A 22,394-nucleotide genomic window follows, 5' to 3' on the forward strand; every position below is an offset into this window, starting at 1 on the left:
GTACGTTAAAACTGTCTATGCTTTTTCATCAGTGGTGGTCATGAGAGGGAGCAAGTATGTTGAAGTAGCAAAGCTTGCCTGATTTAACACCATAGAATTATAGAAAAGAATTTGAACCTTCCATGAATGTAGGTAACCGGTTTTGTTACAACCATTCTACATTCACGAGACAAAGTTATTGCTTCCATATTCTCATCTAAACCCATGCAGATCCAGCGTTAGTTTCCTCTTATAATGTCAAAAATATTGGAAGAAAAGAAAATGATGAAATTAAATGTTCCCATGGAGAAAATTACATAAGTTCTATGTTATATCAAGTGCATGCAAAAGATGATTGGATGGGAGTAGATGCATTTCCATTAAAAAAAAAAACTTTCTTGTTTTTGAGGTTAACCCCCGATTAAGGAGCGACTATGACTTGTATGTGCAAATAGATTGAATGGATACGCAGTATCATTGATGACGTTCATGTAAGTTTGCCCTTTGAATAAGGAAAAAGAAACTTGTACCTACTCCTCTTAGACCCCAAAGTTTCCTCTTATTGTGTTGAAAATATAGGAAGAAAATGATGAGATGAAATCTACATGTTTCTTAGTAAACGAAAGACTAACTTTAAAGTGGACTCAGTGTTCATAGTGATAGCAACTTGTTTTCTCTTAGACTATGGTGTATAGGCAGTGTTAATGTGCATGCATAAGGTGTTTGGGCGGGAGTATCATCATCTAATCAGTCAGGGAGAGCATATGCATGCCGTGGACGTTGATTTGGCACTCTCTGATTGACTGTTGCAGCGAGAGTTGAAGAGTCTGAAAGTAGCATATGGCCTGGATTTTCAAGTCTTCAACTCTCGAGTATTGACCCTGTACATGTGAACTTTGCACTTGTATGAATTGGACAGTTTGTGATTTTCACTTTGAATTTCCTCTGATGGTTACTTTTCATAAATTATGAGTCGGTAATATTCTTCTGGACACACATTTTCATCACAAAAACCACTGCATTGAACTTTAGACAAACACAAGTTTGAAAATTAGTGAGAAAATGACAGTACCGTTTTGAAACTTTGATCTTGCCCAAGTTTACAGTTTATGATTTTTGGTACTCGTTCAAATTCTCAATGCTTTTTCATTATTGGTGGCCATTAAAAGGGAGCAAGCATATTGAAGTAGCAAAACTTGACTGAGTTTTCACCATCAAATCATAGAAAAGCGAAGGAACTTTCCATGAATGTAGGTAGCAAGTTTTGTTTCAACCATTCTACTTTCACGAGACAAAGTTGTACCTAATCCCTGCTTTCACCATAAATGATAGAAAAGAATATGAACTTTCCATCGAAGACTTTTGAGTTAACCCTTAGAATAAGGGAAAAAGAAACTTGTACCTAATCCCTTCAACCCTTAGAATAAGGAAAAAGAAATTTGTACCTAATCCCTTCTAGACCCCAAAGTAAGTCTTCTCTTATTATGTTGAAAAAGTAGGCACAAATTGATGAAATTATACTTGCATGTTTCTTAGTAAACGAAAGAAAACTTTTAAAGTGGACCTAGTGACAAAACTATTCACTTTGTTTTTCCTTAGTCCATAGTGCATAGACAGTATTAATGTGTATGCACAGATAATTGTATGTGTAGAATATAAAATATAATACTAAATGTATTACTAATAGATATAAATATAGATACAAATGTTGATATATTATCGTATGATTATGTATTACTCTCTCTTATTTAAAATGACTCAATCACACGATAATAGATCAGTATTTGTACTCATAAAATATTAATGAGAATATAAGTACACACATTCCATTGAAGACTTTCTTTATGTTAACCCTTGAATTAGGGGAAACAAACTTATACATAAAAGATAGCACTATTATCTAATCAGTCAGGGAGGGCAAATGTATGTCATGGAGTTGGTGTGGCACTCTCTGATTGACTGTTGCAGCAAGAGTTGAGAGTCTGAAGGCCGCAGCATATGGCCTGAGTAATGACCCTGTACATTTGAACATTGCACCTGCATGAATTGGACTGTGTGATTTTTGACTTTGAATATGCTCTGATGGCTACTTTTCATTAAATATGGTTACTTTGAACTTCCTTTTCCATTGAGGTCGGTTTGAAATTTACAGAGGAAATGATGATCTTTAAGGAAAAGCCATTTAAGGTCTAAATTGACACCGGGTTAGGGAGGCTTCGAGCGGTTTGAATGAGCTAAACTTAAGCTAGAGTTTAATTTGACAACTCGATCCAAATTCAAGTTAAAAATATATGATTTGAATATTCTTTTATGGTTACTTTTCAATAAATATGACTCGGTAATGTTCTTGTGGGCACACATTTTCATCACAAAAACCAATGCATTGATTGAACTTCCTTTTCCATTAAAGTCAGTTTGAAAATTGGTGAGAAAATGATGATCTTTAAGGGAAAACTTTCAAATTCTAAATTGAAACCCTTGAGTTAGGGAGGATTCTGATTGAGTTAAAGTCTATGTTTGGTTCGAACAAATTAAATTTGAATTTAAGTTTTAGCTTAACAACTTAATTCAAGTTTAAGGGTTTGTTAGCAATTTACCTCTTCGAACTGAGTTCGGTTTGAATCCATCCTTACCTTGGATACTCTCTACCATTAAGTCAACAACGTATCCATTCATCATACTATTATATTGTTGAAGGAAATTGTCATAAACTTTACATAAATGTTTTCTTTTACCCAAAAAACAATATGAATCATAAAGTAGAAATATTTTTAAGTATGAGTCTATTCTTCTCTGCATGTTTATATGCTCACATACCTGCGTGTCTTCGCTAAAGACATCTTGCAAAATGAGTTGTCAGCATGAGACGGAGAATCTTAGGAGAGCAAAGCCAATAATTAATTAGCAGCAGAAGACCTTTCAATTCATTGATAGTACAAGTAAACAAAGGAATTTTTATATTCAAATTCCTCTCACATTCAAAGAACTTTAATTATTTAGAAAATTCACCTCTGACCAAGCCAATGCCGGTGGTCTTCCCTTCTCTCAATTTTGTTCTCCATTATTTTCTGCTTCTTAAAACAACTTTTTTTAACAGGCATCAACTGGTGATATACAATAGTTCCCTTGCATTGTGCTTTTGAATACAAGACACATGTGTTCCCCCTGATTAAGACCTAAACTTATAGGGATGTTTAGGTAATTCAGAATATTTTGTTTACTAAAATATTATTCATAGTTTTACTGAGAATTGTTTATTGATTGATATTTGGTAAACAAGAAGAGGAGACCCACATGATAGAAGAAAGAAAAAAGAGTAAATGCAGAATCTTGTACTCACAAGTGCATGCATTTGGCAGAATCAGTGCAGATGTGATTTGTTTCACCCTCTTTTTTGCTTGGTTTAATATGCAATCGCCTTTCTCTTTGATCATTCTTATTCACCATTTTTTTGCCATATATATTATTAGATTATTAATATATGTATATTGTTGGAGTGACACATTGGGTCCAATTGCCGGTCAATTGGTCGAGTCTCCACTCTCCGGTGAGTAGTTAGAGGGTAATGTCTCTTGACCTCTAAGTGGTTTGAATTTAACTCTTTAATGATCCTCCTAGTTTTAGTAGAGTTTTTCTTAAGTGCAAAAATCATAAAATTTGTCATAAAAATAAAAATTCTAATATATAAGCATATTATTCTTTTGTACGAGTGATATATCAATTGACGTAACTCTGTTTTTGGTAAATTAAGATAAATTGAGTGTTCTTTCTCTTTATTATATATTAGTTTGAGTTTGTTTATTTATTTTTAATTAATGAGTAACATTATACATACTTACTTTAACAACATAAATAAGTATGTATTTATATATCTCATCATGTGATTAAATGTTATTTTATTTTTGATTTAAAATTATTCAATTATATAATAATACATATTAAATATATATAAATTTATGTATTTAAAGTAAATACATATAATTTTATTGTTAATTAATTTCTCTACAGTATAATATATTTATTTAGTGGCAGAGATGAAGGATGAGTCGATGATGGTAATAAATTCTTTAAAATTCATATAAAAACATCCCTATCACTTTCACTTCCAATATTTCTTACTATATTTCATATCAACATAAATTAATACATTCATGATGATTTTTAATACCATACTCTAATGTCATATTATACAATTCTTTGTTTGCACGCTATATAGTTTGATTGATTAGTAAAAGTAAACCTAACTTTTGCCTTGACAACTTCTCTTAGTCTAACATCCATTGGCCTTTTTTTTTTTTTTTTTTTTGTTGATAACAAAGAATCCTATCTAAATTATACTAAATACGATAAATATTAAGTTCAATGATTAACTTCATAATCACTGAACCAAATAAGTTAAAAGTTTGATCTTGATATATCTTCTGGAAGATATCAAGAGATGCTCTCTTCTCTCAAAATATACAAACATTAATATATTACTTTAATGCAGATGTGTGTGTGCATATATACATCCATACATACATATATATAATGTGTGCTCTCTCTCTCTCAATTCAATTCCCCAAATTCAATTCGAATGCCTGCTGATTTTGTGACAATTACTGTGTGCTCTCTCTCTCTCTTTCTCTCTCTCTCATATTTATAATGCAATTTAATTAAAATATAATTATGTTTCTTACATTGCTTATAAAAATGTCCTTCTGACTAATTTAATGACATTAAAGTATTCACTCGTTTTCCTTCTAACAGAAGTAAAACATCTTGGTCATAATTCATATATTATACGCAGGAGTCTCAACAAATACTGCATGGTTTCAAACTTTCACTAATCCATACATAAACTTTGTAATAAATTAACACCTTGTGAAATTCATGTTTGAATATTAAGTTCAATATTTGCTTCGTGCATGGAATCAGTAGGCGTAGTTGGAAATATCACCAAAATTTCCCAATACAAAGAGCAACGACTTAAATAATAACCAAACAGGCCTCTTTTGGTCATTCTATTGTCGAAAGGTAGTAACTTTTATGGAAATTTTTATGCAATGGGATCCTCCAATGACTCTCTTACAAACTTCGAAAATCCCCCAAACCCTCCTCCTTCTCTATAAATAACCCTCATTTTTTTCATTTCTCTTACATTTCTCTCTCGGCCACCTCTCATTTTCAATCTCAAAATCCTTCTTCTTTCTCTCTCAATCTCTATTCCTTGGACCCCATTTCCCTCAACCTCAGCCTCTTCGACTTCATTCATTTTATAGGTATGCTTTTTTTTTTTTTTTCACTTCTGTTATTTCTTCTGTATATAAACTTTGCATGTTCTTTGTTTATTTTATAATGCATAAGTGAGTGGTTTAAATCGGGTTATCTTTTTTTTTTTATGGGTTGTCACAATTATGCATGTTCTTGATTTTCCGGTGATCGTGTAAGATCATCGACGGTGGCCGGCGGTTTTACCATTTCTAGGTTTTGATCGGGTGTTAGGGCATAATTTTAGAACTTGTAACCTACAACAACTTAGTCGTGTTACCGGCAAAACCGGTAGACGGTTCCCTTTAACTGAAAAAATCATCAAACAGAAAAGTGGTTGTCGCTCGTTGTCTCATTTCGAGGTGACCAACTGACTCCACGTGATTAGGTCAGACGTGGCTAGCACGGTGGCTTCAGTACTTGTTTGTGTCCTGTCTAGCCGTCCAGGCTATGAGAGTGTGTCCACGCGCCTAGGAGGTTGATGATGTGAAATCATAGGAAGTTTCAGTTTCGGTTACAAAATACTTTTTTCAACTCTTTCTGTAGAAGTGTAATTGTTTTCCACCGTACACGTGTGATTTAAAGTCTACCGTTGTTTGACTGCTTCCGGAGGGCGATTTTTAACCCAGTTTAGGCAATTGCCTGGTTTTTTCATCGGTCTAATGTGGGAATGACACGTGTTGTGTGGTCGGTGGTAGAAGCCACGTGTAGGGTAAAGATATGAGACACACTTAAAGAAAAGTTGAGATGGGGCCCATTGGGAAACAGGGGTCCATTAAGAAAAGCACTTTAGAAAGAAACGACTTATACCTAAAAAAACGGTTGTGATGGATACAAACAGCAGTGCATCCATCAATAGCAAAACAATGGTGCCTTTTCTTTTCGTCAAACTTTAGAATTTCGTAGAAGTCCTTAAGATCCACAAACTGTACGCGCTTTCTTAAAATTCGTATCCAACCAACCGATCTGATCAAAAACCAATTTAATCAGATAAATAATATTAAATAATAATTTAATTATCAAAATTAAATTGATTTAACGATTATATAAATATTATATGATTAAAACTTATATTAAAATTTTAATTGCATTATTATGATATCACTTGTCTAATCATCAATCAGTGTGTGAATCGACCTTTTGACTGTGTGGAGCACCCATTGGCACTCAAAATTATTTGACTAAATTTCAACAAAAAGTTCGAGGTAGTTTCTGGGCACCTTGTTATTTGTTGTTGTGGTTCCAAGAAGGAGTTTTCGATGGAGAAATCTTTCTTTTGCCGTGTCAATCAGACAATAGCCTGATTTCCGATGTTACTTTTCCTTCTAACACGTCATCTTTGCCTCCTTCTAAACGTTGTTCTGTCTGGTTTTCAAAAGTAATCTTTTAAAGACCTGTCAATTCTTGTCTTCATAGGATCCACGTATACTCTTGAAGCGTGTCATGCATGTATTTGGACATGCCAAGGTTTGTGTCTGCAGTTGCTGTCATTTTCTGCAGAAGAACAAGCACAAGTAGAAATATGTGAACAAACAACCACATGGCTTCGGCCTTTTCTAGATTTCCCAAAGTAATTACAGCATTAAACAACTTATGTTTTTCTGTAAACAGTTGAAATGGTTCGACTAAACAATGTTCTTCCTGGTGTTGGTTCGGTTTTTTTAATGTATTTGTATGACAAAGATTATATAAGATAATATTGATAACAGGAAATTTTGATATTCATAATAAAAAATGCAAGCAATTGTTGTTGTTTTGTACAAATGCTTGTTTGAGCTTGACTTACTCAAACTAATGAATAATAATGTTAGTTAGACAAATAAAGAATCTTCGATAAGACGAGTTTCGATACAATGATGAGGGTGATCCTTATTTAATTTGAACTTTGTTTATTTGAATTGAATACCAATTTGAGTGTGAGGTTGTTTGGGTAGAATCCAGGAAAGGAAGATGATTAATATAGAATTATAAATTAATTATTTATTTAAGTTGGCAGGAGGAGTTGAGGGTAGTTAGGGAAGTGGAGCCAAAGTGATTAAGCAAACATTAATTTTTCTTTTTTCTCTTAAATCTTAATGCTTGAATCATCATATGAATCAGCTGATAGTAGCTTTAGTAAGTAGCCATGTAATGTTGAGTCATCCGAATCTTCCTCTCTTCTTCTCTCTGGAAAAAAATATTCACTTGGAAAGTGACCATTGTTGAATGTTCATTATGCTGTTTACACTTGGAATTTGATTTTGATTTGTATTAATATGACTTGCTGTGTAAGTCATTGGTCACATCACCGACGTTTGAAGTCCTTGTTTGACAAATTAATTTTTTAATAAACTTTTTGTTAATAGTAAGAAGAACTAAGATGAAATTTACAGTAGGGACAACAATCTGGTCCTCCAAATTGGGTCTTTGAATCGCTTTTTCTTAAGTAGAGAAGAAATTTTCTAATAAAAATAGAGACAAGATGGTTAAAATTTCTGTAATCTAAAAAAGAAAGAGGAATTTTCTCTGCAATGATGAAAAGGAATTAAGATTCCTCATTATTTCTATTATGGGGATGGAATGGAAACAGAGAAAAGTTTTTCTTTGTAAGAACCAAGACGGAAATTACGGTATTCGTATCTTCACTGCACACTGTAATCTCTAAGTCAGAGCATTAATAGGTCTGCTTATTCATGATCATTTTCAAAAACGTTGTTGTCGTTTTCACCATTTTCTGTAGACCAAAACCACTTCTAGAATAGAAGCTGGTTGGTTTGAATTGACCAATTAAGACTTGAGAGCTCTATATAATCGGTTAAACCATGGAAAAGGCATCAGACTAAGTATATCCAGCATTATAAGTGAATTTCAGGTACTTTAAAGATGGTCTCTGATTCTTTGCTTTTTCAGATAATCAGAAGCTTGGCAAAGTTTACCCTGCAAGCGGGAATGGTGTATCAAATATCACCCGGTAAGCAGAAAGTGCAGCCCATCCCAGAAGCAAAGAACGAGGAGATCAATGGCGGCAGTGATGGCTCTATAAGCCCAACCGATTCTATCATCTCAGATATTGAATCCAATACTTCATGGATGGTAGGCTTTCTTCCATTTTCCAAATATACAAAATGTGTTGAAATTGAAATTAGGTGTTGAATTTCGATGCATGAACATGTTGTTGCAGGAGGACCACCCTTCTGCGTTGGGCTCTTTTGAGCGGATGATGAAGGCAGCCAAAGGGAAGAAGATTGCTGTGTTCTTAGATTACGATGGAACTCTGTCTCCAATTGTTGATGACCCTGAGAAAGCCTACATGTCGGAAGAGGTAATATAGTGTTAAAACCCAAATATTTACATGGGAAAACCCAATACAGAAAAATCCACGTACATATCTCTCTGTTCAAGCTTTTAAATCTTGTCTTACTCTAATTTTGTGGCAGACCTTTTTCTCACTTTATCCACACTTTAATTTTATATAGAAATCCTAGTTAATAGATATTTCACATGCTCTCTACAGTTAGATTAACAACTACTAAATCAATCTAATCCCTTTGTTATTATCACAGATCTTCTTATAAATTCACCTTTAAAATCCATACTTTCTAAATTCAGATATCCTCATCTTAATTAATTGTAATTAAACTCTCTAATTTCAGACGCGTGCGGCCGTGCGTGAAGTTGCAAAATATTTTCCAACAGCTATAGTGACTGGTAGGAGCCGAGAGAAGGTACGTATGAATTAGTTAAATTCTACGTAAATTTATAATATATGCTTTGCTTGGTCCTTGGTGAATCTGAGTTTTCATATTTTTTGGCTCGTTAGGTGAAGCGATTTGTGCAGTTGAGTAATGTGTATTATGCTGGAAGCCATGGAATGGACATTAAGGCACCACCGAGGCCGGTGAAGTCGTCTGATGGCAAGTATCATACCGGTAGCCCCGGTACGAAGGTCAGCTTCTTCTCTAGTTTTCCCTTCTTAGTTTCTTCTAGTTATAATTTTTAATTCCTCAAAAACTTAATGCAATGTTGGGTAATCTGCTAGGGGAATGAAGTTGTGTTTCAGCCTGCTAAGAAGTTTTTGCCTGCGATTCAAGAGGTAATTAAGCTGATCTTCTTCTTCTTCTTCTTCTTCTTCTTCTTCTTCTTCTTTCCAATTAGCCAACATATGTAGCTCTGAGTTGGTACGTTCATGGTTGTTAGTATCCATTGGGACTAGGAAATGATGCTATTGAAATCATAATAAAGATTACGATAGGATTAGGAAATAATAAAATTGAAATTATAATTAAATATTATGATTTAATTAGTTTGGAAGAATCACAGAATTTAATAAGTTTGAATTTGGACAAAATTTTAAGATAGGAGAGACTTAAAGCAGGGGAAACAAGGAGAAAAAGAAAAATATTTTATTTTAGGTAGCTTAGGCTGCGGACAGTCTCAAGGCTGATTGGAAGGTCTTTGACGCTTCAAACGGCTAGAAATTGAAAGCCTCAACCCCCTTAAATGGAAGGTCTTCGGTGAAATAATTGGTTATGATCATATTAATATCTTATGATATATGACATGTATCGTATCGTATTTTAATGTGAAACAAAAATTAATATAATATGATAAATATATCATATAATATGACACATATTGATATATATTAGTAATTTTATTAATATAGACATATATATCTTTTTGGAGAAACAATAATGTAATAAGAATATATCTAAAAAATTTAAAATTTTTGAAATTGTTTGTGATATTTTTTAAAATGATGATATAATAATTAATATTTTTCTTATTATTTTATTTGAAATATGCCTCTTGATACGATCGAGGATATATGATTTGAAAAATAAGTTTTCAATATATGATAAATACGCGATTCGATTAGCAGAATACAATTGTTGAATCTTGTTTAACACTATTGTTGGGTAACAGATAATCAGGGAGTTGGAAGGAGAAACAAAGAAAATAGCAGGAGCCAGAGTTGAAGACAATATATTCTGCGTTTCTGTACACTTTCGACAGGTCCGACAGGAGGTAAAATTTAGGAAGATTTCCTGTTTCTGAATGTCAGTTAACAAGAGAATCAACAGTTAATCATCTCAGTTACAACTTGCTTGCAGGATTTCAGTATGTTGCAGGAGAAAGTGAAATCTGTACTGAAAAAGCATCCAGAATTTCACTTGAATGAGGGCAAGAAGGTAAGAACAATTAATCATTCAACAAAATGATACTGTATTATACTGTAATGATACTTTATGCAATAACAATGAAAACAAATATAAATACGGATACAAACATAATGATACGAGGGGTAATTTGAGCCCAAGGAAAACTGCCGGAGAGAAAGAATTAAGAGTTTTTGAAGATGTAGAAGAAGAGGAATTGCTGGAGAAGAAACCAAAGCAGATGAAAAGTACTTAGAAAAGATGGATTTGTTAATAACCTTCTACAGGGTCAACTTAATTGAACTGGCTTGACTTGAAATTGAGTTGGGTCAACTTGAACTTGAGTTAAAGTTAACCCAATTTGAGTTCAAACTTAATCAAATCATACTTTAAATTGAGTTTAAATTCAACCATAATGACGAATCAGTGTTTATATTTGTGTTTGTATTTATTGTTAGGACATAAACTCTTTTTATGCTGTGTAATGTTTTGTATTCTAACCCAAAGTTTTTGAGATAGGTCATGGAAATTCGACCATCGATTGAGTGGAACAAAGGTCACGCCCTTGAATATTTATTGGAAACTCTGGGCTTGAGCAATTCCAGCGATGTTCTTCCTCTCTACATAGGCGATGATCTATCTGATGAAGACGCTTTCAAGGTTATAAAGGGCAGAGGACAAGGGTTTCCCATTATTGTATCTTCAGTTCCAAAGGATACTAAAGCTTCATATTCACTAAATGATCCTTCAGAAGTACGCACTTTCTTATTGCGCCTAGCAAGATCGAGCAAATCTTCTTCTTCTAACTAAACATTATTCTCAAATATGGGGTATAGGTTATTGAGCTCAGACTGAATTTTATCATGGTCTGAATATGCTTCGGTATTTTGTGTATTGAATAGACTGTACATTGTGCAAGTCCTCAATCAGAATTAGACTTTTTTTTTTTTTTTTTTATGATGAAAAGTTGGTGACAGAAACAGACTGTAGTTTGTACAAGTCCTCAATTAGAATTACAGACTTTTTTTTTTAATAATGAAAAGTTGGTGGATTATGTTGAAGAAATATGTCTAGTACCATAAAAATGCAAAACCAACAAAATGCAACCTAATTTTTCTTGTGAGTAATTCTAAGTAAATGAGTGAATTTATGAACCTTATAGAGGGAAATGGAAACACATAATCCTATTGATTTTTCATCGTCACTATCAGTCTTACCTACCACAGGCAGAGTAACATGAGAAGGGTACCGGGATAGTCGATCCAATTGAATCTCAGAGTTGATAATTTCTTCAGTTGGCCATTCCAGCGAAAATCAAGTCTTCCTGTCAAGATGATAAATTTATAACATGACACTCTTTCCAATTTGAAAGATGAAGAACCCAATAAATAGCTCGAGTGAATCAAAATAGCAGAAGTAATAGTTAACAGTTCAGAGTTATTTCTAGATTTTTCGGGGGCCTGTGTATTACCGAACTTAGTTCATTTTACAATGCAGCTGGGCACAAGCTTGCTCAGGTGTTAACAAGAAATTTATCTAGCTAACATTGTACTGCAAATACCCTCATCTCTAAATATCAAACATTGAGCTAGCTATACTGTATGTAAAACCAGAAACTCAATAGAAAATTCAATATTAATAGTGCTCCAAACCCATGAGATAAACCATCTATATGGGAAGAGCTATTACCTTTGAAGCTGAGGAGAGGAAGGCTAATTAGAAGAAGAAAGTTTGGAATCATCTTGGATTTTTTGCCACTCGTCGACAACCCTTGATGAACTTTCATCAAGATGTGATGCTTCACGTGCACCTGAACAAACTGCTCCAAGAGAGCCAAACTCAAGCCGCTTGGCAAGAGAACCAAATTCCATGTTTTGATCATATGGACAGAGCATAACTAATGATGGTACAATGGTTCCAGAGTCAGAAACAATGCTAGGATTCACAACAGGTAAGGAATACATGTCAGATGCCACAGTTGCAGAGTGGTTTATGGAGCTGGAGATAGTTGATGAAACCCTGTGAGAATGGTCTGATGGAGGACAATCATGATCAAATGAATCCCCTGACTTAACAGATCGGTTATTTCTTTCCGTTGCCCTATCCAGTCTCCTGTTTGGCTTCTCAACTTGGTTCCAACCCTGGCTACGAGCAGCAAGTCGTGGCTTGGAATTTGTATTGCAGCTTCCTTCCCTCTCTATAACATGATGCTTCCTATCACAGCCATGATGCCGCTTGTGATTCCTTGTATTTGAAGATTGTCGGCCATGGAAAGAACTCTTCTGCAGAAAGGAAAACAAAAGATAATCCCAATAAGCTTCCCCATGGGACAAGCAAGACAGGACTCTCCATTTATACTGAACCAAGGTCAGGGCAAATAAACGTATCACATAAACAGAACGTTACAGATTCATTTTTAAACAGGCATTCAGAAGCTAAGCAGGCCACTCGCAGAAACAAATCATACTCAAAAGTAATACAAAATGACCAAACATATTCGGGTAGTTAAGTCTTCCATGCAAAATCCCCAGTTACGTCGCCTCAATAGCACAACTATTAGAGTGACATTTCTACCAACATTTCCAGAAAAATTCAGTAGGAGTTTGGTAAGACACTTCAAGCAAGGTACTCAAACTACATACTACACCTAACTTTTAATTATTAATTAAAACCAGGCATTAAATATTCAGCATAAGATGAAGACGACCACACCATCTGAAAATATACAATAGTTAAATTTGAAACCCATCATCTTACATGAATGGGCAGATAAGTTCCAGTACCGCTACGACATTTGGGTATCTCATCCCTGTGTTCATAAACACCTACAGGCCTGTTATGGGAAACAGGAGTGAAGCTAGGTCTATAACCCATGAGCGGTGTGATGAGGTTAATATTTTCAGCAGGGGGTCTTCCAGTTTTATCCCATGTGAAATGATCCCGTGGGTACACCAGTGGCACCGCATTAAGGTAAGGATGTAAAGGCCCATGCAGTTCAGTGCTCTGGCAAAACCGCCCATATTGCAGGTTCTGCCAGTGGTTGACAAAATCACTTTTTAGAATGTCAGTCTTGTGATGTTCAGATGGCCCCAAAGAAGCAACCTCCTTCGTAGAATTATAACTTTTGTAAAGCTTTGACTGATCATGGATTTCAGTTGTATCTAACTTGTGATCTGACTGGTGTTGACAATTGTCAAACTCTTCATCCCTATCATAATCGTTTGTCGATACACAAGAGGTTCCTGTCTCAGTTGAGAGATTATACATTGGAAGCATGGTTAGAAATTGAACTCCTGTCCACATTGGATAAAGTGCTGGTAATACCCCTATGTTTTTCCTATCATTATGCTGTGATTGAGAACCTATGAGTACTGAAGCGACTGGAAGGACTGAATTTGATCCATTCACTAATGCTGGTTCATAACAAGGTACTTGATGAGTCTGAACACACGAAGAAAAAACAGGTCCAGAAACTGAGCTTCCTACAACATCAGTGCCTGCTGTTGGAAGTGGAATCTGCTCTCTTGTGACCTCATCAGACTGAGAAGAAACAGGGTCAACTAATTCACCCTCACTATACCTTCCATTCCTAGCCAAACCCTCCTTAGTAGGAGGGTCTGTAGAAAAAACTGATTTACTCCCTTGCTTATCACATGTTGACTTGTAAGGTCCAGAAGGAGATCCATCCCAGAACTTATCTGTAGAGTATGTGGTTCCCGAGGGAATAGCTAGGGAAGATACAAATCTTGAACTGGCACCACACTTGACATCACTTTCACAAGGGAAACTGCCAACATATATTTTCCCAATAAAACCTCCATTATCTGTAACCCTGGATGAATTAGACCCCAAAGAAAATTGCTGCCTATCCTCCAGCTGTTGAGCTTGGAAGCTTCTGTTGCTGTGATCATAATCTCTTGAAGATTGCACATTCTGCTCCAGTTGGAAACCAAGATCACTGTCCTCTTGATTCAATTCCTCTGATATCACATTACTGTCAACTAGTTTGGTAAATTCTTCTTGTTTTGATGTCATTTCTATACCTTGATGACATTGAGATACTGGCAAGGGAAATAAACCCTGAGAATAATGCATCTCTGAAACCCACGGGGACCTAATAACAGGAATATTTGTGGGAACAGTTGCAACCAGATTTTTATTACCATATCCCAGTGAAGATACTTCAGTAGGTGGTCTAGGAACCTGCCTCTGAACCTGTCCATTGATATTAAACCTGGATGCCATCATTTTCACAAAATCATGCTCTTCCTGATACATCTGCACTGTCTCAGCAATAGGGTGGCTGCCTTTTCCTATGTAATTCATGCCAGAATCATTGTAGTAACCATTTGAAGCACTATGCAAATCAACAGCAGAATCAGTATGCTGATGGGACGAGTTCAGACTTGAAGTTGGGTGATCTTCGGTTGGAAATTTGGCACTATGGTTATCCAAACCTTCAGGACAGAAGTTCTGTCTCCTATCATCTGACTTTGTTGGAGCAGTCCAGCCATTGCCTGATTCTAATACATTACAGGTACTTCCTCTAAATAAAATGTCACTGGATCTATCTGTGGGTTCCGGAATAGAATATGTCTTCACAAACTGATATCTGACATGCCTTTCATTCCTCAAGAACTCAGATCTATAATTTCTACCCCTATCAGTTTCTGGATTCTCATTTGAAATATTTTGCAAATCATGATGTTTCTGATGGGAAGATGCTGGGTTAGTTGTATTAGTGTAAGTTTTCAGGTTCTCAGTATGAGAGACAGCAGATGCATTACAAGTCCTAGACATCCATGTTACAGAATGTTTACCATGCCGGTATGCATCTGTCACTTCATCCATTGTGCTACTTAAACCACAGCTAAAACTATCAGGCCTATCAATGTTCTTCAAGTTACCAGATTTCAAAACATAGAGATCAGGACTAGAAGCATCAAGGCGATAGCCTTTCCCATGCCTGTCCCATGTGTTCTTGAAAAACCAGTTCAGTTCAGCAATTAGATTCTCTGTTGGACATTCAAGTAACCTTGCCAGTCGTTGAGCTCCAAAAGAAAACGCACTACAAATCCTAAAGAAGTTACCTGAAGGGAAACTTAAAATGGATAATTAGATCCTCTGTTGAAAAAATACATTTCAATATCAATCAAATGCTTCTTAAAAAGTAATGGCATTTTGAATTTGATAAGATCCCCTGCACTGTGCCTGTAGGGCCATGTGCATGAGCATTCAAGTCAACCTAGGAGCACTCTACAAGTCCCAGTTCAATCCCAATCCGGAGGCTCTAAATTATGCCAATAAAACTTGAATAGGAAAGATTGAATGGGGCTATGTAATTGCACCCAGAAGCTTGCATGTCAATTTTCCTGGTACACTAAACTCTTCTTAAACAAATAGACCTTGTTCATCCAACCTATCTTGTCAAATCATTCCTCTTTTATTTATTACTAAACATTAAGGATATAAACACCAACAAATGATTAAATAAATTTAATCCTATTACAAATTAATATTGTCATGATTGACTACATAACAACAATAACAGTAACAGAGTCAGTACCAGTTAACCAACCTGCACAATCTGTTGTCCTCCAACCATCATAAAAATTTATCTCATTACAACTGTCAGCTAGTATTTTGATAAGTTGACAAATTTATAAAATACTTAGCAAAGAAACCACTTACCAAAAATATCATATCAATCAGAACCACAGTCAAATCAGAAAATCAAAAATTCAAAAAAAACAATGAAAATTAGAAATGTACCCATTTGGTTCTAGAAGGCCACTTAGGAAATGCAACAATAAAAGAGATGGCTCATCTTTCAGTTTTATATAGAACTCCATGATGAAAAGTTTGTGTTTTGTCTATATGTGGGAGGATAAACATATGCATTTGATTCACATGTATCAATATTCTCAATACATTTATGCAAAATAAGCAAATTAGAAAAATTATAATTCTAAAAAGAATCAACAACTTTGTCAATAAGAGTTAGCAGCAGAAATAGAAAACAGTTGCAGCTTATGTATATAATTCATATTATATACCTTTACTGACACTACGCCCAAGATTGTTGTTTACACGCAATGGATCAATGATGTTAAAATGTTTCAAACTGAAGGGCTGCTCTAGATTCTCTTGGCCATGGGGCAAAACAGCATAAACAGATGCACATGCGAAAACCAATTTGCTAAGTGGTAACTCTCCAACATCATTTCTTGGAGGATCCGCTGTAGTACATTATATAAAAAAATTAAAGTTGATTATAACCAAACACTTACTATGGTCATTGTTGAAGCAGATGATGACATAAATATGGGTCCACATATACCAGCCATGTCAGGGTGTGAACTAATTGGCACTGGGCCCTGAAGACTAAGACAAAATTTATGCCAATCAAAACTGCTGAAGAACTCTAGAAAACGATAAAGAACCTGCACAGGAGATATAAAAGTATTAGATGTATAAAAAACAAACAGAAAGATGCACAAAAATAATGAATACAACTACTTTCACCTCAAGAGGTCCAGCAAATGAATTATTGTAAACATGAAATATGTACAAAACCAAGGTCTCCAATGCATAAGTCGAAATAAGACCATGATGAGATCCCAAGAGCCGGCTCTCATAGTAACACCAAGCTTTAATCAATGTAATGCTGCGCTTGAATAGATGACTATGGTTTATCAAGTTATCAATCTAGAAAAAGGAGAATATTTAGTTAGTCAAAAGTGCTACCAGTGAGACAAAAAGAGTATACTTAAGAATTCACAAATAATAACAATATCTCACCTCCTCAAAGAAGCAAAGTGTACATAAACCACCAAGCTGGTTAATAGAGATGTCTACTACAACATTTTCTACAAGGCACTTTATTATTTTCACCTACAAATAGATGGGAAACATGTGAGAACAGAAAAGAGAATACATGAAGGAGGTGTTTGGTTTGGGTAATATTTTATTACCAAAAGATAAAGATTACTTTAAAGATAGATTATTGGGTATAAATGAATACTGAGTTTGATAAAATTTGCTAAAAATGAAAAAAAATAAATAATTATTGTGTTTAGTTAGAAATGATAAAAAAATACTAGTAAATTATTTTACTTAAATGCCCTTTGGTATAATTATTTTTAAATATTTTTTTATATTACTTATTATATTAATTAGAAATTAATTTATTTTTATTCAAAAAATTAATAAATAATAATATAATTATAATAAAATTAAGAGTATCTTGGTAGTCTTTTAGTATCTAAGGTGAAAATAGTAATCAAATTATCATCTACATTATCTATCACATCACTATTAATAATAAAATATTACTGTAATATTTTATTATAGACAAACCAAACAGAATAATGTAAGTAATAAATGATAAATTATCAAAGTAATTTTTAATAACTGGAACCAAACAACCCCTAAAGATGCTAATATATATCACAACAAAGGAAACAAAATCACCGAAACATCATAAAATCTAAAGACAAATGGACACACATAAGCACATAAACCTGAATTAAACATATGCAAAAGATGAAAAAGCCCAATAGTAATAAACTAAATCAAGCTTTCTGAAGGGAACAACCAAATATCAATTTCATTTCTAAAAAGTAAGCAGACACATAAGCATATATACATTAATTCAACATGTGCAAAAGATGAAAAAACCCAACAGTATTTTAATGAAATCAAGCTTTACTGAAGAGAACGATTACATATCAATTTCATTTCTAAAAAAGGTTAACTAATAGCAGAACAAGTGAAGAAAGCTTTTCAAGATGGAAGAAACCACAAGAACTGAGAAAATTATGTTCAAATCATTTGTGGAACCAAATCAATGATACCGAGAATAGTAGGGGGTTCGTGCTTGACATCAAACAGAAAAGACATTAATTTATTCATAATGCGCTCCATCACCAACTCCGCCAAGATTTTCACCTTACAAAACTCTGCTCCCTCCCTCCAACAGGAAAAACAATTGGCAAGAGCATGAGATCCTGCATTAATTGCCTAATATACAGAATATTTTTACTAGCTACATTCAAATTCAGTCCTAAATACTCCTTAAGTCAGAACAGTGAAACTACTTTAGCACACAGTGGACACTGTTAAACTTGAAAAATTAAAAAAGACAAACATGAACAGTGCTTCGGGAGTGAGTTATCCAGAGTGCCAATTGTAATTTCAAATAACAGAAAATACAAATTGCCCAAGTACATGAGACAGAAGTTCAAACAACAATAAGAAGTGAAGAAAAATTTGTAAAATAAACAGAACATACCTCTGCTTTTATGTACTGAATATCTTTCACATGGAACTCAGCATTCTCATTGTTCTCTTCACTCTTTAAAATTTCTTCTACTTTACTTGCCCAATTGTCTTTCAAACTTAGATTGTTACTGAATACTGTTAAATCAATGTCTCCGTCAGGTAGATAAGTCTTTAGAGGTACTGACCCAAAGGTGAAAACCTGCATTAAGAGACAAAGTGAAAATCTCTAGAAAGTGAAAATAAAAGAGATATTGAAAAAAAAACCTCTTTTTTGGTCCTTCTATACAATTTTATCACATTTTTTATATATATAACAATTATACCATAAAAGTTTTACAGTTTCTAAAATACCCCTGTTATGACTAAAGTTTGAATTCGTACGATGATACTGTTTTATCGTGCTGTACTATTCACAGTAGGGGCAATTTTCAACTGTTTATCATCTATTATACTGTTCATACAGGCTTTTTGTATAAAATAATACTGTTCATCACCTATCATACTATCCAAATAGACACTCTCACTATTCATCGCTACTGTACTGTTCACAGTGGGGTTTTCTACTATTTCACCACCTACTGTACTGTTCACAATAGTAATTATATAAAATTACTGTTTATTCACTATTGTTACTGTTTACAATAAGCTATTTCTACTGTTTATCACATTCTTTACTGTTCACAGTAAGATGAAGACAATGGTAATTGAAGTATTTAACTAAAAAAGTGGTATAAATGTTTAATGAAAAAAAATATGTGATAAAATTGTATAGACAAGCAAAAGAAGTGATATTTTTTATATATATAACAATTATACCATAAAAGTTTTACAGTTTCTAAAATACCCCTGTTATGACTAAAGTTTGAATTCGTACGATGATACTGTTTTTATCGTGCTGTACTGTTCACAGTAGGGGCAATTTTCAACTGTTTATCATCTATTATACTATTCACACAGTCTTTTTGTATAAAATAGTACTGTTCATTATCTATCATACTATCCAAATAGGCACTCTTACTATTCATTGCTACTGTACTGTTCACAGTGTGGTTTTCTACTATTTTCACCACCTACTGTACTGTTCACAATAGTAATTATATAAGATTAGTGTTCATTCCCTATTGTTACTGTTTACAATACGCTATTTCTACTGTTTATCACATTCTTTACTGTTCACAGTAAGACGAAGACAATGGTAGTTGAAGTATTTAACTAAAAAAGTGGTATAAATGTTTAATGAAAAAAACTATGTGATAAAATTGTATAGACAAGCAAAAGAAGTGATATTTTTTTTAATATCTCAAAATAAAATGAGGATGAAAAAGTTCGTCTGTTCTTCAAAACCAATCAAAGGTAAATTAAAGTTTTTACCTCACATGGAAAGCACTTCTTGATTAGGCATATCACATATCTAGCCAAAGCATTTCTTCGATCCTCAGAGGATTGGTTTGGCTGTATGCAAGCAATAAGTTCTGCGGTCCTCTCTTCAGCTTGTGACCACCTCTCCTGATCAAGCACTCGAGTCAAAGAGGCCACTTTGTCAGCCAAGAGACCATTTGGAGAAAAGTTGTTTGGCAACATCCAGCCTTCACGACCATCCATGCAATATTAACCCCTTGCAATCCTATGTCTTCTTATACAACCCTGTCTCTTAAATACCATATCCATGTGAAAAGGAGTAGGACAAAGAGCAACAAGAGAGATATCCCAATAAAAGCAAACAAGAATCGTATTCAACTTGAAGCTAATCTCACAGACATCTAATGACCAAAATGGAAACATTTGAAAACTGTAACTTTCTCTGAGAACTAGAAAAAAGATAAAAGAAAATAAGCAAGCACAAAAGACCTAGGAAAGAAGGACAATTATATAACAGGTAGCTATGTTAACATGTTAAACTGAAAAGGAAATTTGAATGATCAAGATAAAAAAAAAAGTTAAATGATAGCACCAGCATCATTTTAATTTTAGAGATTATAAAAGACAAGATTTGTATGAGAAGAGGTTTACTTTTGTATCTGCGAAACAAAGCCTTAAACTGAAACTTCACAGAAATAGCCCATCACAAGCTGCATTATGAATCTTCCATATTGCTTATTCTGGATGGAGAAAGCTTTTGAAGCTTTACATGCTAGAATCCCAAAACTCTATTTTCAACAAGACAAGTTAATTAACATATAAATAAACCAGGAGAACAAGCTTCTATATACACTACTTTCCATAACTGAACCAGCAGCAAGCAAAACGTCCTACTTGAAGTCAATCACATAGAACCAAAAAGATTACCACCACAGATATCAAATGCACCAAAACTAAAAATGCAGCTGCACACACAAGCTTAAGAATTAGCATTTACATAAATATATCCACAGGTTACGTTGTGTCACAAAAAATGCTCTGTTTGGCTACTGAGAAGCGCAAAAAAAAAAAAAAAAATCCCGTAATCATCAACACTTAACACTAAACAAATACTCGCACAAGCTGAATCAAGCCTCACAGCAAACTGCTTGGCTCAAATACTTCAATATAAACCTTAACCTAAAAATTTATGTAGCTAAACAGACCGTAGCAATCGTAACTACGAAACAGAAGCTTCGACATTCATGGAAACCGAGAAGCGAAGTACGAAGAACAAATAAAATATTTAGTTAAAAGTTAAACCTGTGAAAAATGATGAATTCGCTAGGTTGATCTGATCAAAGTTCTGTTGTTCGGTTTTTCTTTTTGGTTCGGGACGGAAATGTACGGTTTTAGACGGAGAAAATGGGTGAAAATTGGCTGAGTATTTATAGGTAATGTGAAGGAAAATGGCGGACTTTTAATGAGGACTAAAAGGAATTTATTATACTTGATTATGTCAAAATAAAGTAATATTACACCTGCCAATAGTGAATACCTAGCGCAGAGGTGAATTCGAGTGAGTAAAGCCAAACAAAGGTCAATTTAAACTCAGTTCGAGTTAGTAATGAGATTATTAAAAAAGTTATCAAAAAATATTATTAGATTTGAATTAAGTTCAAACAAATAATATTTAGTTAAAACTTAAACTCATTTGAATTTGTCTATAACATCATTGAAAAGTCATCGAATAGATGAATAACATTATCAACCGAGTAAACAATGATAAACAGTATCACTGAAAAAATAAATAAGTTAACCTTAGTTGAAATATCGAACTAGAATCTCAACTAAAACTTGATTTATTCGATATGCATTATCCGTTCAATGAGAAAGACTACAATCTTTCTAGTGTTAAGTATTAAACTCTTGAGAGTATAACATTTCTACTTACTTTTTTCTTTAATGTTATTATTTATTAACTTGAACTAGTTATTTTAGATTTATGTTAAGCTCAAGCTTGAGTTTTTCATCCAGGATTCGAACCAGACTTAATATGACATTTGTTCGGATTTGGACCGACTTGAATACACCCATGAGATGAGGAGCGACTTGGTTTGGTTGATGAGTTGGGTTTGGACTGCTTAAAATTCACTCTGGCTCGAAGCCCATAAAAAACGTTTCATAGATTCATAATTCATTACGCGGATACTTTATTATTTTTTACTAATTATTCATAGAAGTAAAAGTTAATGTACAGAAAAAAATTCAGTTGATTTCAATTTATCACACAGTTTTGAAATTCTTTTCATTAGAATGAAAATGACGATTCATTTTCTCACTGAAAACATTCTAAGGGGTATTCAATATAAATGGCTGCATGTCAAACTACGTCGTTTTCGTAGT

General features: G+C 33.9%; 2 protein-coding genes across 4 annotated transcripts; one reads left to right on the top strand and one right to left on the bottom strand.

Annotated features, from left to right (window-relative positions):
- The first annotated feature begins 8,035 nt into the window (after positions 1-8,035).
- Positions 8,036-11,398, top strand: LOC123198273 (probable trehalose-phosphate phosphatase 4). The gene is made up of 8 exons (XM_044612949.1): positions 8,036-8,301; positions 8,390-8,530; positions 8,862-8,933; positions 9,029-9,154; positions 9,248-9,301; positions 10,135-10,236; positions 10,323-10,400; positions 10,887-11,398. The coding sequence occupies exons 1-8, from the start codon at positions 8,092-8,094 to the stop codon at positions 11,175-11,177; spliced, it is 1,074 nt and encodes a 357-aa protein (XP_044468884.1). The 5' UTR covers positions 8,036-8,091; the 3' UTR covers positions 11,178-11,398.
- On the bottom strand, positions 10,040-21,427 carry LOC123198272. 3 transcript variants are annotated; one of them, XR_006497994.1, is made up of 12 exons: positions 21,312-21,427; positions 20,661-20,797; positions 20,022-20,300; positions 18,661-18,849; positions 17,169-17,261; positions 16,893-17,075; positions 16,708-16,810; positions 16,424-16,606; positions 13,125-15,457; positions 12,057-12,649; positions 11,585-11,691; positions 10,040-10,358 (listed from the first exon to the last, which is right to left on the bottom strand). XR_006497994.1 is itself a non-coding variant. In XM_044612948.1 (11 exons), the coding sequence occupies exons 3-10, from the start codon at positions 20,250-20,252 to the stop codon at positions 12,080-12,082; spliced, it is 3,885 nt and encodes a 1,294-aa protein (XP_044468883.1). In that variant the 5' UTR covers positions 20,253-20,294; positions 20,661-20,797; positions 21,312-21,427; the 3' UTR covers positions 11,469-11,691; positions 12,057-12,079. The 3 variants fall into 3 exon arrangements, 2 of the variants coding, with proteins under 2 accessions (XP_044468883.1, XP_044468882.1); XM_044612948.1 differs by lacking the exon at positions 10,040-10,358 and having other exon boundaries at positions 11,469-11,691; positions 20,022-20,294; XM_044612947.1 differs by lacking the exon at positions 10,040-10,358 and having other exon boundaries at positions 11,469-11,691.
- Positions 21,428-22,394: the final 967 nt, after the last annotated feature.

Source organism: Mangifera indica, chromosome 15 (assembly GCF_011075055.1).
Source record: "Mangifera indica cultivar Alphonso chromosome 15, CATAS_Mindica_2.1, whole genome shotgun sequence".
NCBI lineage: Eukaryota > Viridiplantae > Streptophyta > Magnoliopsida > Sapindales > Anacardiaceae > Mangifera > Mangifera indica.

Excerpts from the sequence above, each read along its gene's own strand:
- LOC123198272 (XM_044612948.1), bottom strand. The coding sequence starts at position 20,252 with ATGGATGGTCGTGAAGGCTGGATGTTGCCAAACAACTTTTCTCCAAAT. Across the intron at positions 17,262-18,660 it reads TTCAGTACATAAAAGCAGAG|GTGAAAATAATAAAGTGCCT; the intron begins GTATGTTCTGTT and ends ATCTATTTGTAG. Across the intron at positions 17,076-17,168 it reads CACTTTGCTTCTTTGAGGAG|ATTGATAACTTGATAAACCA; the intron begins GTGAGATATTGT and ends TCCTTTTTCTAG.
- LOC123198273 (XM_044612949.1), top strand. The coding sequence starts at position 8,092 with ATGGTCTCTGATTCTTTGCTTTTTCAGATAATCAGAAGCTTGGCAAAG. Across the intron at positions 9,302-10,134 it reads TTTTGCCTGCGATTCAAGAG|ATAATCAGGGAGTTGGAAGG; the intron begins GTAATTAAGCTG and ends GTTGGGTAACAG. Across the intron at positions 10,237-10,322 it reads TTCGACAGGTCCGACAGGAG|GATTTCAGTATGTTGCAGGA; the intron begins GTAAAATTTAGG and ends ACTTGCTTGCAG.